Source organism: Callorhinus ursinus, unplaced genomic scaffold (assembly GCF_003265705.2).
Source record: "Callorhinus ursinus isolate GAN/ISIS: 27379988/994484 unplaced genomic scaffold, GSC_fseal_2.0 scaffold5, whole genome shotgun sequence".
Lineage (NCBI taxonomy): Eukaryota > Metazoa > Chordata > Mammalia > Carnivora > Otariidae > Callorhinus > Callorhinus ursinus.
The window spans coordinates 5,420,500-5,433,037 of record NW_027397067.1 but is presented as its reverse complement, the minus strand read 5'-3'; the positions used below and the strand labels follow the sequence as shown (position 1 = coordinate 5,433,037).

Below are 12,538 nucleotides of genomic sequence, written 5' to 3'. Positions count from 1 at the left end.
AGTCTTAAGTTCTGTTCCAGAATGTCTATTTTCTATGAATATATTAGTATGTCCTGAAGTTTTACAAAATGGTTCAAGATCAGTGAAAGAGATTGAAGTATGGCAATTAATAAAAATGGGTTTTATAGGTATCCCCTTGCTGTAATAACAGGACACATGTAAGGGACAGAGGGAACCAATTTCGGTGGAAGATTCCTTTTAGTAACAGCCAAGAGTGTGTTTCCAAAAAGTGGGGGTGGGGGGTGGAGTTATTAATGATAGCACATGGAATGGGGAGCCTCTGAAGGGCTCAAATTTCCCATTTGTATTTTGGTGTACTTGGATTTTTCAAGCCCTTTTGTGTCAAATCATATTTCTAAACTTATATTTGTTGGTGCCCTCTGTGCACTTCTCCAAGTTGATCTCAGCTGTGCTGCCTTAACTCTTCTCCCCAGGGAGGGGAGAGACAGCAGATGGGGTTAGGGCAGAGGGCTGATGCATCTGACAGCAAACGGCCGGGTTGTTGAGTGGAAGCTGCAAGCGTTAGGAAGCTACTTTTCCCCTGAGAACCAACTAACCACTGAAGAAAGTTGAAAATGAGCCCTTTGAGAAACGCTATTAAAAGTAGTAAAAAATTGCAATTGTGCAGATGATGTGCTGCTGTGTGCTTATTCGGATGCTAATGAGTTTGACATTAGGGAACTCAGAGGGTTTACAGCTACTCCCTTATGTGATTCAGTTCTTTATTGGCAATCTTTGAGAAAATAAATGGAAAATGTATTGCTAATAAATACATAACACGATAGGGTATTAGACAAAAAGCCATTACTTTCAGGATTTAGAAAGAGCTTTGCTCACCAGTGTGACTGTTTTCCAGGATCTTTTGTTTTAGGTTAGAGTGTGGCAAACAAAAGGGAATAGGCAGGTGGAAAGCTTCGGGACTCTTTCTGAACTGAGAGTGAAGTAGAATCAGCCAAACGCCATTTGTACAGAAAGCCTTTTTTTTTTTTTTTCCAGTTGCAGTCAAACACAAACTAAGAATTCCCAAGCTCCTGTGCCACTTTTCAATTCTGACATCATGTTCAATAATCTGCTCTATCACTTGAGAAGTTTTATACCTATTTTTCCCCAGGAACTACAGTTGCTGACTTGAGTTGAAGAAGCATCTGCTTAATGTCTGGTCAAAGCTTACAAGCAATACAGAAACCTATGGTTAAAAAGCCAAGCACTTCAATCTACTGAAAGGGTAAAATACAGGAAGATAGAAATCTTCTACAGGGAAGGTTAGTGACTTGTGTTTTAAAATACCAGAACTTCCAGATATACACACTTTAGATGTGCATTGATATATGTGACATTTGTATAAATAGCCCCTCTCTAGGATGCTGAGTGTACTATGCTGAATTTCAAAGTTTTTTCTCAAGGGCCAAATGGCCTCAAGACAGATTCTCTTCCCATCCCTGGGACAAAATAGAGGTGAAGCAGCTCTGTGTGTTATGTCTGAATGCAAAGTAAAACAAGGGTAAATCATTTCTATGGAAAGCAGGTTAAAATATTGGCAAAAATCATTAGTAGCATTTTCTGACAGTCTCATTAAAGAGAGCTCTAAACAACAGAAGGATGAAATTTGAATCTGTCTTTTGTGATTTCTTGAGTAGAGCACTTTCCAAATCTTGTCTGAACTTCTTTTGGTGGTTAAAAGTAAAAATACTAGTGATAATCGTAAAAATACTAGTGATAGATAATACTATCCAATTTATCTACCAAATTGAGATGTAATATATATAGGTCAGTAATTAAGACAAGAATTAATTTGGCGACCTTTAAAAATGTAAAAGTCTTTTTCCAATTGATATTGTAGTATAAAATTTTTCGTTCTGTCTATGGTAGAGCCCAACCAGATTACAGGTAAAAGTGTCAATGCATTATTGTTCACATCAGTGTTTACTACTGATCTTCTGTTTAATTTGACACGCCTTCCTTCTTTTATTTTTGATCCTAATAGAATGAATTTAAGGACTTCTCACTGAAGTGGACATTTAGTCACTTTGACAGAGCAGGGCAAACCAAGTTGGCAGACAAGTTACCTGGAGAAAAAGAGAGGTAAGGCAACATTTTGTATTAAAGAGTAGAATCTATTGGAATAAAATGTATCAAATCAAAGCATTTATATAAAAGCTCTCCTTTATAACAGCATTTTATGGATTTGCTCTGAAAGAGATTTATTGTTAGTGCCGAATTTGGAATTGGGATTTTTGTCAGAAGCATGATCACTTTAATATTTAAAAATATTAAGCAAGTGGAGTCCTTTTGCATATTGATTGGTTTATGTTATTTGCTCATACATGTTTACCCTTAAAGAAAAGTTCAGCATTAAAATCATCTTAAAAATCTATTTAAATTCATTTGTGTTAGAAATTAGTTTCCTGAAGGATTAAGAATAAACAAATGAGATAGTTTAAAAGTATGTTTTTAAAAGCACTATAGATGACTTCTGAAGTTAATTCCTACAAACACTGGAAGATAAAGAATTGAATTGTCCTTGGGAAAAACCTATTAAAATAATTTATCCCTCTATGAAGGAGCTTGTCTTCTAACAATTACATATTTGTACACATGCATCTCAATATATCAGCAAGAAAAAAATTAAGGCCCTTTTAAGGTATTACTTACTCTGAGTTATCTTTAAACAGGGCATATTTAAAAAATACACAAAAATTCTCTTAAAACGTAAAGCTGGCGATTGCCCCCTTATGTCTCAAAGCTGTGACTCAGAGGCCGTAGTACAGCGACTAATAGAAATCCTTGGCACACGTTGGCTACCTAAGGGAATAATAGAACTATTTGCTGGAGTCGTTTGGCAAAAGGACACAAACATATGGCTTTGGTTTATATTCAGCTTTGCCAGTTGTGCGAAGTTACAGGATGAAGTCGACAATAGCCAGTGACAACTCAGGAATGAGAAATGAGACTCAAAATAGAACAACTTCCTTATAAAGCTACCCAAGCTTTTCTCAGGTCTAAGATTTCTTTTACTGGAGTGCATTTCCAAGTGACTCTGGAAATCCCTCTGAAAATCATCTCCTTATCTAAGGGGAATGGGCATGTAGTTGGCTCTCAGAAAGAAGAGTTTCCCAGAGAACTGCACTTTTTTTTTTTTTTTTATCTGATGGCGGACTGAGTCTGCTTCTTCCTTAGGTGTGGTGTTTGTCGGGGTGAGAAAGATTAGGGCAGACGAGAGAGGTATCCTAAATCTAAAGGGGACACATCATTCAATTCTCTAGCTTTCTGTACAGAATCAAAGATAGTATAATTAGAGACATATAGGTAAGAACAAGGATTGGAATCAGAGGTAAGGATAAAGGATTCAGAAAATTTTCATTTTATCTAGAATAAAGGATTTAGAGAAAGTTGAGAAAATTAATACAACATGTTGAATGATGTAAACAACAGTTTTTATTAGTTTACATTTTTTTAAAAATCCATTTTTTGATGTACTCTTTCTGAGTAATTAAGAAACATATGAAAAGAAAACCAGAAAATTAAAAAGAGGGTCAGAACAGAGAAAAGAAATACTTGAACATTCCATCTCAATATTCTCTCAACAAGTAAACTATATTTTTAGTATCACAACTCATGTTCCCCATCCTTTCCCTGTATAACAGGGAGACAGCTTTTGGTGCCATTTTGGGCAGGTCCAAACCTGCATTTAAAAGAAAATTATGCCAGAAATCAGCAAAAGAAAGGGCACTCAGTGTAAGATTCTTTGTTCCTCAGTCTGGCCAAATTTCATTCTAAGATACTGGCATCCTCCAGTTGTTTCATTTTCTGGGTTTAGCCTTTCCAACTTCCTGAGTTTCTCTTTGTTATTTTTTTTTAAAAATTGATTTTTGTAAAGGAAGCATCCACTGAGGATAAAAGGCTCCTCATGGAGAGGACCCCAGGACCTCTTCTCGGCAGCCATAGAGCTTCCTCTCTCCATTGCCACATGTTCCCTGGACTTGAAATGACATCTAACAAGAGTCATGTGGCACAACCTACAAAAATGCATTGCCAGTCCAAAGCTCTGAGGAGGGAAACACAATGAAATCTTGTTATAAGTGGAAATTATTGCAAGTTGAGTGTATGTGAAGGACTTCTCAAATTAAAGGTAGTTACCATCACGAGATTGTATGTAAGTAGACAGTATTAAGAATAATTGCATCAGGATTTTGAGAAGGTGTGCTCGAAATGCTATGATCACTATGGCTTTTTATATTAATAGTAAGAAATTCAAGACTACTTATATATATTTATATCTATCTATCTATCTATCTATCTATCTATCTATCTATCTATCTATCTAGGACATCAGTGTCTACAGTTCTGTTGAGAGGAAAAATAAAACTTCAACATCACCAAGAGATATTTTTTATCCAGTTTTTAAGAAATGATTAAATATTTACTTGGAGATTTTTTGTTTTTTAACCATTAGGTTAAAATAGGATTTTGAGTGAAAAATAAAATCAAAGGGAACTTTGTGTGACTGAAAGCAAAACTGAGTTTATAAATTCTGTGTCCTGCTCCTTGAGGCTCTCCTTCCCACAAACCAGCGATTTCAGGACTCTCTCTTCAGCCCAGAAGAAGGCTCCAGATCTGTGCACTGGGGTGATGTGGACAGGAGATCTGCTGATTGCCCCTGATGTGAGTGCCAGTAAGAAAAGATGGTCAAGTAAAAGTAACTAGGAATTTATGATGTGCACCTGTATACAGGTTTGTGAGTATATAAGGATGTTAAGTAAGGGGTTTCCAAATTCAACTAGTAGTTAAATTTTATTTTATGGTCATTTTTCTTCTTCATTGCCTAACTACTTATTACTTGCTGGCTCTTGCATGTTCTTCCTGCAAGCATATGCTTGTTGGATCTTGCATGTCCTTCCTGCAAGTTTCACTCCTCCTTGCCTTCTTTATCTCATAAGTTTCTTTCCCTTTTGCCATTTCTCCTTGTATTAACTCCTCTTCCCAGAGAACTGGGGAATGAAGTCTTGTAAAAATTTTTTCATGGCTTTATTATGAATACCAGGTAAGAACCACTTTTTTCTCCTTTTCACATATTTATACATAAAATTTTTATACTTGTAGGTTAGATGAATTTTTTCAGATTTTATTTATTTATTTGAGAGAGAGAGAATAAGAGATAGAGAGCACGAGAGGGAAGAGGGTCAGAGGGAGAAGCAGACTCCCTGCTGAGCAGAGAGCCCAATGCGGGACTCGATCCCGGGACTCCAGGATCATGACCTAAGCCGAAGGCAGTCGCTTAACCAACTGAGCCACCCAGGCACCTGGTTAGATGAATTTTCTTAAAGTAGTTTCAGATCAGGAAAAACAAATGGCAAAGCCTACCTTCAATATTTTATCTCTTTCGAGAAGTAGATTATCAGAGCCAGGAGGAACCCATTATAGGGATCTCAGAAAATATCTTGACGTGTTCCCATTCATAAATAATGAAATGAGGTAGGCAAAAGTTCTAAGAAACCTCAAAAAGGACAGCTTTTTTAGAAAATCAGATCTCTGTATTGAGAAAGGAAATGATTCATCAAGTTTTGCCAAATTCATTGGAGACTTGTCAATAGCATTTGGGACTTCAGCAGTAAAAATGACCAAGTCTCCTCTTCCAACAGAAAAAAAAAAAAATGTTCCCAGCTAGAAGTGTAGCTTCCCAGATTGTAGCACGTGTTAATTAGGTCAGTCTCCTGAATCATGCCATAGCTGTGGGCCTTCTCTATAGGTCTGGAAGAAGTTGGAAGGATGGGAATTCCACCCCTACCCCCACCCTGGCACACTTCCCCCAGGTATCAACACATGCACTGAGATAGAAATCTCTTTCCACCTTTAATGCACCATTCCCAGAATGAGGTACTCACTGAATATGAAGTTTGATTTTATAAAAATTAAGTCTGCTTATTGGGAGTTTATTAAAATCCACGAGAATAGTCCATATAAAATGCTTAGAAATTTCTATGCCCATATATAAGGTTTTAGAAAACAAAGACTTATCTTCAGATTGAGATCTGTCAGGAGAGCAAGCCATCTCATGAATGTTAAAAACTTCCACCCCTAAAAAGAAAGCACATTGCTTTAGGTTTCTGATCTTCTTATTCCTCAATGAGCTATCAGACATGAGTAGACACTGAATTTAGTAACTTTTATTGTTCTTTGGTTGTGAAACAGAGAAAGAAGGTGAAATCGATGGATTATATATTATGGCCTTGATCCATTTCACTCATACAACTTGGCACAAAGTTAAATTTGAAAACTTAGCTTTATGAATGAGTTACCAGTCTTTAAAATGTTTAATGGGATATATATGCTATACCATCAAGAGGACAATAGTGCCACAAAACACAATTATGAGGCTAGCATTCCAAGCCTAATCAAGCAGAGGGCCATGAATATTTATGCATTCCTTCCAATGACTTTAATGGGGAGGCGGCTGCATGGGGTGGTTGCAGACCTGTCAGGTCCAAAGGGGTAGCTGAATTGCAAAATTGAATTAGTCTTAAAGCTGTTATAAGGAAGGTTCCAGTTAAGGATGTTTCTGAAACTTTTATATGTGCCTGCTGGCACTCTTTGCAACCTGTGTTTCAGTTTTGGTAAAGAAACTTATGGAGTTCAATCTTCACTTGCCTTTCGGGAGAGATTTTTCAGAGTGGTTGGGGAGACCTCACAGCACCTGTGTGGCAGGAAAATGTTAGAATTGTGTTGAGTTGCTACTTGCCCGTGGGAGTAGCCTCCTCAGAAATAGTTGGTGGTTTTCATCATTTTAACCCTCCCTGCTACTGATCTCTCTTAACTAAGTTACTCCTTGAGCACATGGAGGGGAGTTTGCATGAGTTGAGCCACTTTATATGCAACAGAGATACTCATGGAAGAGGAGGATTTCACAACGCAGTGCTCACCATCCTGAGTAAACCAAGCCATTTTAATCCTAGGCAGTGTCACATCTGTCATAAATTCATGTGGTTTTAAAAGAAGGAAAATCTACAGGAAAAAAAATCACCTCTGTTTTATTATTGTTTTCTCTTATTATGTGGTTTTAAAATATTCATAACGATGGACCATTTTATTTAGACTAAAGCAACTGCGCTTAGCAAAAGCAGTGAACACTTTTTGTTTGCTAATTTAAAAAAACAGTTCAGTGATTGGTGTGGTGTTTATTATGAAATGATGACAAAAGAGTACTGGTGGTTTTAATAGTTTTAGCTTACGAGAGCTGTCGTTAATTTTGTCTGTAGTGTTGCAGGTGAAAAAATGCACAATGGATAAATAGTCTATATTGGTTTAACTGAACATAATATATAGTGTGTTCTGGAGTTGTTTGTCTCAATAGACTATAGTAATCAAAAGTAATGAACCTATTATGTGCAGGACCTTGGAGAGCGTCGAATGGCAGTAAAAGTGTGGCACATAAAAGGTTTATTAAAGGAAATTAAAGTCCATCATTGCCACACCTGCTCCCCTATTATAAGTCTATGGCAGGTCAGTGCCTTCAATCACAACTCAGCCTGAGAGAGCAGAGATGCGCCTCCCATTACCATTGCAGTCATACCGCATCCATGCTAGTGTCAGGATTTAAGGATGGGCACCACGGACAGTGCCTTCTGGCTACTTCTCAATTTCAAGCAAAATAACTTCTCTCCATTTAAGAATTCCTTCTGATAATGTGCAAAGGTGAATTAAACTAGAGATTATTGGAAGATTCTAGTGAAACCGAAGGGAGTAGTCATGTCTGACTATCTTCAGAGGGACAAAAACAGCAGGCTCTTAAAGTCTTTCCATCCTTTCGATAGTTTATTTGATTACATTTAAAATATTTAGTAATGATGTTTTAGGGAGTTTGATGCTGACACGTGCAGCACTCAAATTTCACTTTCCTTACAGATTTGCACAATTATAACCAATATTTATTATGGAATTCTGGGAGTGAATATATATCATTTGATGATCAACGTTTCCAGTGGTATTTTGAAATGGGGGCATTTCAGGGATTTGCCTTCATGTGGCTTTTTTGCACAGGGGATTATTTTTCCTGAATTAGAAAGAGGTGCATATCAGACAGGGTCTAGAAATGCAAAGGAATTAGGTTTTAGTAAATTAGTCTGAAAACGTTTGGTTTGGCATTTGAGGTTTTGACTCCTTTACAACCACCGTTAATCAGACAATCCTCCCCCCCCATTTTTGTAATGCCAGAAGTGTTTGAATCACTAGCAAACACTTATGGACAAGGACATCTGCCCTCTTGTCACTGGTCCCTCTGGTTTCAGCATCTATAAAAGTATTTCCAAAACTCATGTATTGCAAGGGCAGTCGTAGCTATATACCTGCCAAGGCAGGGTGCTATTCAAGAGCATGGAAGGCTAATCTATTTTTCACTATGACCTTTAGAACTTGCAAGGACATATTTTCATATTTTGGTCAATGTCAAAGGAATGACCTCAGGACTTTGTGTTCATGTTACAGATGGATGCAGAAGCTGAAGATAAAATGCTGCATACCCGCTCTAAAGGAACGAAGGGTGAGTTAGCAAGCAGGTTCCATGACACCGTGTCCACCACACCATGAAATATGGGAGTTCCAATGCTCAGTCCCTAACGTATAGTCAGAATGATTACAACTTCCTCAGGGCTTCTTTTTTTAAATCAAGCTAGGACATTGGATCATGGCATTGAGAGGCAAAATATTATGAACCAGGAGCTAAAGGACTCAGAAAAGTCCCAATGTGTGTGATGCTAATTTTTACAAAATGCAATCATGAGTAGATTTAAAACATCATGCAAAACAACATAAGGGTCAGCAAGGGAAGAATGCTTCATGGAGACCTCCAAATTATTGAAGTGACCTTTAATGGCCAAGGGAAAAAACAGAATTGTTAGTTTACTGCCAAAGCAGATTTTGATTTTTATGTTATCTGGTTTAGTGGCTCCCAATCTAAACTTAGTTCAAGTAAAATGATGATGTTTGTTTTTTGCCTGTCCCTGCTGGGAATTTCTGGCAGCTCCGCAAAGTAACGTTTGAAAGGTTTAACTTGCCGGTTATCCTTCTCTTTTTGTAACCAACAGATGGTAATGTAATATTGAAATATAAACAGGCCCTTGATGATCTAAACATCTGGAAAACAGGATTGACTGGCAATAATACCCCTTAAGGAAAATAACTTTTATTATAATTAGCTATATTTTTGTGACCCTTAATTCTAAATGGACAACTGTAGTTTCACCATAACCTCTGAAAACACTCTGGATAGCCGTTCCCCACCTGACTCTTTTCCCGGTCGGCCTTGTAAGGAAGGGTTTTCGAGATTTATCGTTGAAAGTGGCTAATCAGATGAAATGCTTTCCTTTGCTATGTTTATCTTTGTGGTCAAGGTAAATAATGCCTGTTTGAATAAAGTCCAGAATCCCAAAATTTTTAATAAATTCCAAGATGATTTTTTTTCAGTTAAAATGTAACCATGGTTATTATTAGTTATGATAAACAAAATGCAGAATAATGCTGTACAAGATGCAGGAACTTTCTCTACCCAAACAGAAGATTTACACCATGTTAGTGCCCAGTTTTACTTCAAGTTACATTTAAAGTAATTACATCATATATCCTAATATTTGAAATGCAATAGTTCTAACCATTAAATTTTTATGCAACAAACTTCTCAATAGAACACAAGTTGAAGAAAAAAATGGTTTGTATTGTTCTTTAGGATAAGCTCACATCTGCTATAAATACCAGCCTTCTAGGGACTGTATTTGGATTATATGAATCCCTTGTTTTGACTTCTAAAAGCACACTATTCTAGCATACTTTTAAAATGTGGTCTTTTAATTTGCAATTCTTTTTGTACTTTGAATTCTTTGGCATGTAATATACACCCTTAAATAGAGCCAAAATGTTCTTCTAGAAATGAAACAACTGTTTCTCGTGTGGCATGAGTAATCTTTAAAACCACCTGTTGTCTTTCTCAATATGCTGCTTATCCTTGTGTAGGCAGGTATTTATAAACATGAACTTCTTTAATTCCCATCACTTGTCAGAAAAAAATCAAAACTCTTTTTTCTACAAGATTCTTATTTTTAAAATGATATTGATACTAACATGGCTGAAGCATATCTTTCTCTTTCTATACATATAAAATTTATGGAACATAATCTTGGGACACATTCACTTAGTAAAACTTTCCCAGTTTTGTATAAATACTTGTTTAATGTCAATAAAAGTGTCAGGATTCTTTTGAAAAATTTTGTATAAACAATAAAATTGATTTAAAAAATAATTCAAGTCCTTCATGTTCTTGTATGTTTTCAATGAATCTTTAAAGATGGGTATTTGGAAAATCCAATCCATGAATGCAAGGTCCCAGGGTCACCTAAGGCACTAAACCCAGAATCATCTGTTCTGGGCTATATTCATCTATCCACTGGTATCCACTTCAAAGAACCAGAACCAGAAATGATCCATTCACCCAGTGGGAAGTTAAGTGGGGTCTGGATTAACCATTTATTGGTCATAATCTCTAGGTGGGTGAAAAGTTTCAAACAGTTTTCAAAATTACAAACTGATTTTTCTCCTTTCTTTTTGTCAACAGTGCCAATAGATTCTCTAATTCAGGAGCTCAGGTAAGATTTGTCCCACGTTACTTTTTCTAGTATTGATTTGACTTTAATTATTAGAATGTTTTTGTACATTTCAAACCTGAGAATCCCTGTGGTAGTAGGAGGTATAGGCCAACAGGCTTATAAGTCTATACCCCAAAGGAGAAGAGAAAGGGAAAATTGATTCAATTGATTCAAAACAATTAGGGCTCCCATTTTGATAACAAAACACAACATTTTGCTGTAATGTAGTTTCCCACTTTCCTCTGTGGAGTGTTTGCCGCTTCTGTGCCCACACCTTGCCTGTGGTTCGTTTGTGCACTGGTTATAAGTGAAGAACTGAACTGTCATCTGTGAACCTGATCAACAAATGACCCAAGTTCCAAGTTCTCCAGTTTTTGTTATAAATGATTAGATAATTCTATTATATAAATTTTTAAATGCAGTCATTGGAAGACAGTAGGTTTGTGGGTGTGTCCATGCATTTCCAGCTTAGAGACTATGAATGCACCTAAGGCAATGTTATGGAAATTCCATCATAAGAGGTTTAGCAGAATAAACTCCAATTAGTTGTGGAGTTTGTTTTGTTTTGTTTTTTTGCAGAGTCTCTGTTAAGGTGTAATTTATTTTACTTTTTTTAAATACATTCAAAAAAAGAAACACATGCTGACATACATATTTTGTACCAGTGATATTTTTTAGGGAAATTGTGTCAGGAGCAAGATGAGTCCTTTTTCCCTTTTCTCTTGTTTGCTATTGCAGTCCCAGAAAGTCTCAAACCTAACATCTAATCCACCTTTCTGAAAACCACAATGGTCTATATGTGTTCCTCGGGGAAATGTCTGAAAATAGGAGGATATAGAACAGCATTTGATACACCTTGAAATTTACACTGTATCCATGAACAGTTTACATGGTTTTTTTTCCAGGTAACTGTGTTCTGTGATTTCCTGAAGCAAAGACTCTCTTAGTTGCTTCCATGTTTCAGAGGATGACAGAATGCTGTCATAATTTTGGTTCACTTATTTAGTGGAACACCTATCTATCAGAATGGACTACAAGCTTTCATGCTGATACTCTTCTCTGGAAATTTGTTCGTAGGCAATCCCTGGTCCTCCCTACATTTCCAATTTTGTGATTGAGAAGTTTACATTTTACATTTTAAATCACTTGAGCAGAAAGAAGAATGCACCCACACATCAGGGCAGGATTAAATGCATGAAGTGTCTGACTTGCTTAATTTCTTGGTTTTTAATCTGCTCTCATTTAAAATTCCTATCTGCTTGGAGACTTTATGTTCCCTATAGAATGAGCAAAAGAAGTTTAAAAGGATCAAAGGCTTAAAGTGCATGAGGTGTTTCCCTATTAGGCAATGGTTTCCTAGTGGTCCGAGCAGAAACAGGGCACCCAGGAACTCATGGTCTTCCCCACTGTAGAAATGACTGTGTCTCCAGTCAGTCTTTTTAGGGAATCAAACCCTTCTTGGGAGGGAAGAGGGCCTTTTGAGTGATATCTTTTAAAAAATAACTTGAAAAGAAAAGAATTTTGAAGGAATGAATGAGTGTTTTGGCTTAAGGAGAAATCTATAATTCATAGAGGAAAAGGGAGGAATTAGCAGAGAGAAGCAACTTTGTAAGAAAAAAATGTTTAATATAAACTTTCTGGAGAAATAGAGATTACTATTTAAGCATACTGTTAGCTTTAGTAATTACAATAAAACTAATATATATTGAGGTCTTGTTGTATACCACACTCTTGAGCATTCTTTTTCACATTACTGTCTCATTTAATCCTCACAATAAACTTGTAAGTTAAGAACTATGGTTTTTCCAATTTTCAGATGAAGAAAGTAAAAATAACTAGCCCAAGATTACACAGCTAGTAAGTAGTCCAGACTTCTGACTCAGGCCAGGTTCTCTACCACCAGACTATGC

General features: G+C 36.5%; 1 protein-coding gene across 4 annotated transcripts in view; it reads left to right on the top strand.

Annotated features, from left to right (window-relative positions):
- The first annotated feature begins 1,227 nt into the window (after positions 1 to 1,227).
- The window catches only part of ST18 (ST18 C2H2C-type zinc finger transcription factor), a 111,699-nt gene continuing 100,388 nt past the window's right edge, over positions 1,228 to 12,538 (top strand). For 2 of the 4 annotated variants that reach the window (XM_073892762.1, XM_073892764.1), the window contains exons 1-4: positions 1,228 to 1,262; positions 1,985 to 2,082; positions 8,479 to 8,533; positions 10,598 to 10,628. In XM_073892762.1, the coding sequence (XP_073748863.1) occupies positions 8,479 to 8,533; positions 10,598 to 10,628 (86 nt within the window). In that variant the 5' untranslated portion in view covers positions 1,228 to 1,262; positions 1,985 to 2,082. Of the gene's footprint in view, positions 1,263 to 1,984; positions 2,083 to 4,079; positions 4,130 to 4,550; positions 4,663 to 8,478; positions 8,534 to 10,597; positions 10,629 to 12,538 lie in introns of those variants that run through there. The other 2 variants (XM_073892763.1, XM_073892761.1) reach the window with 1 other exon arrangement.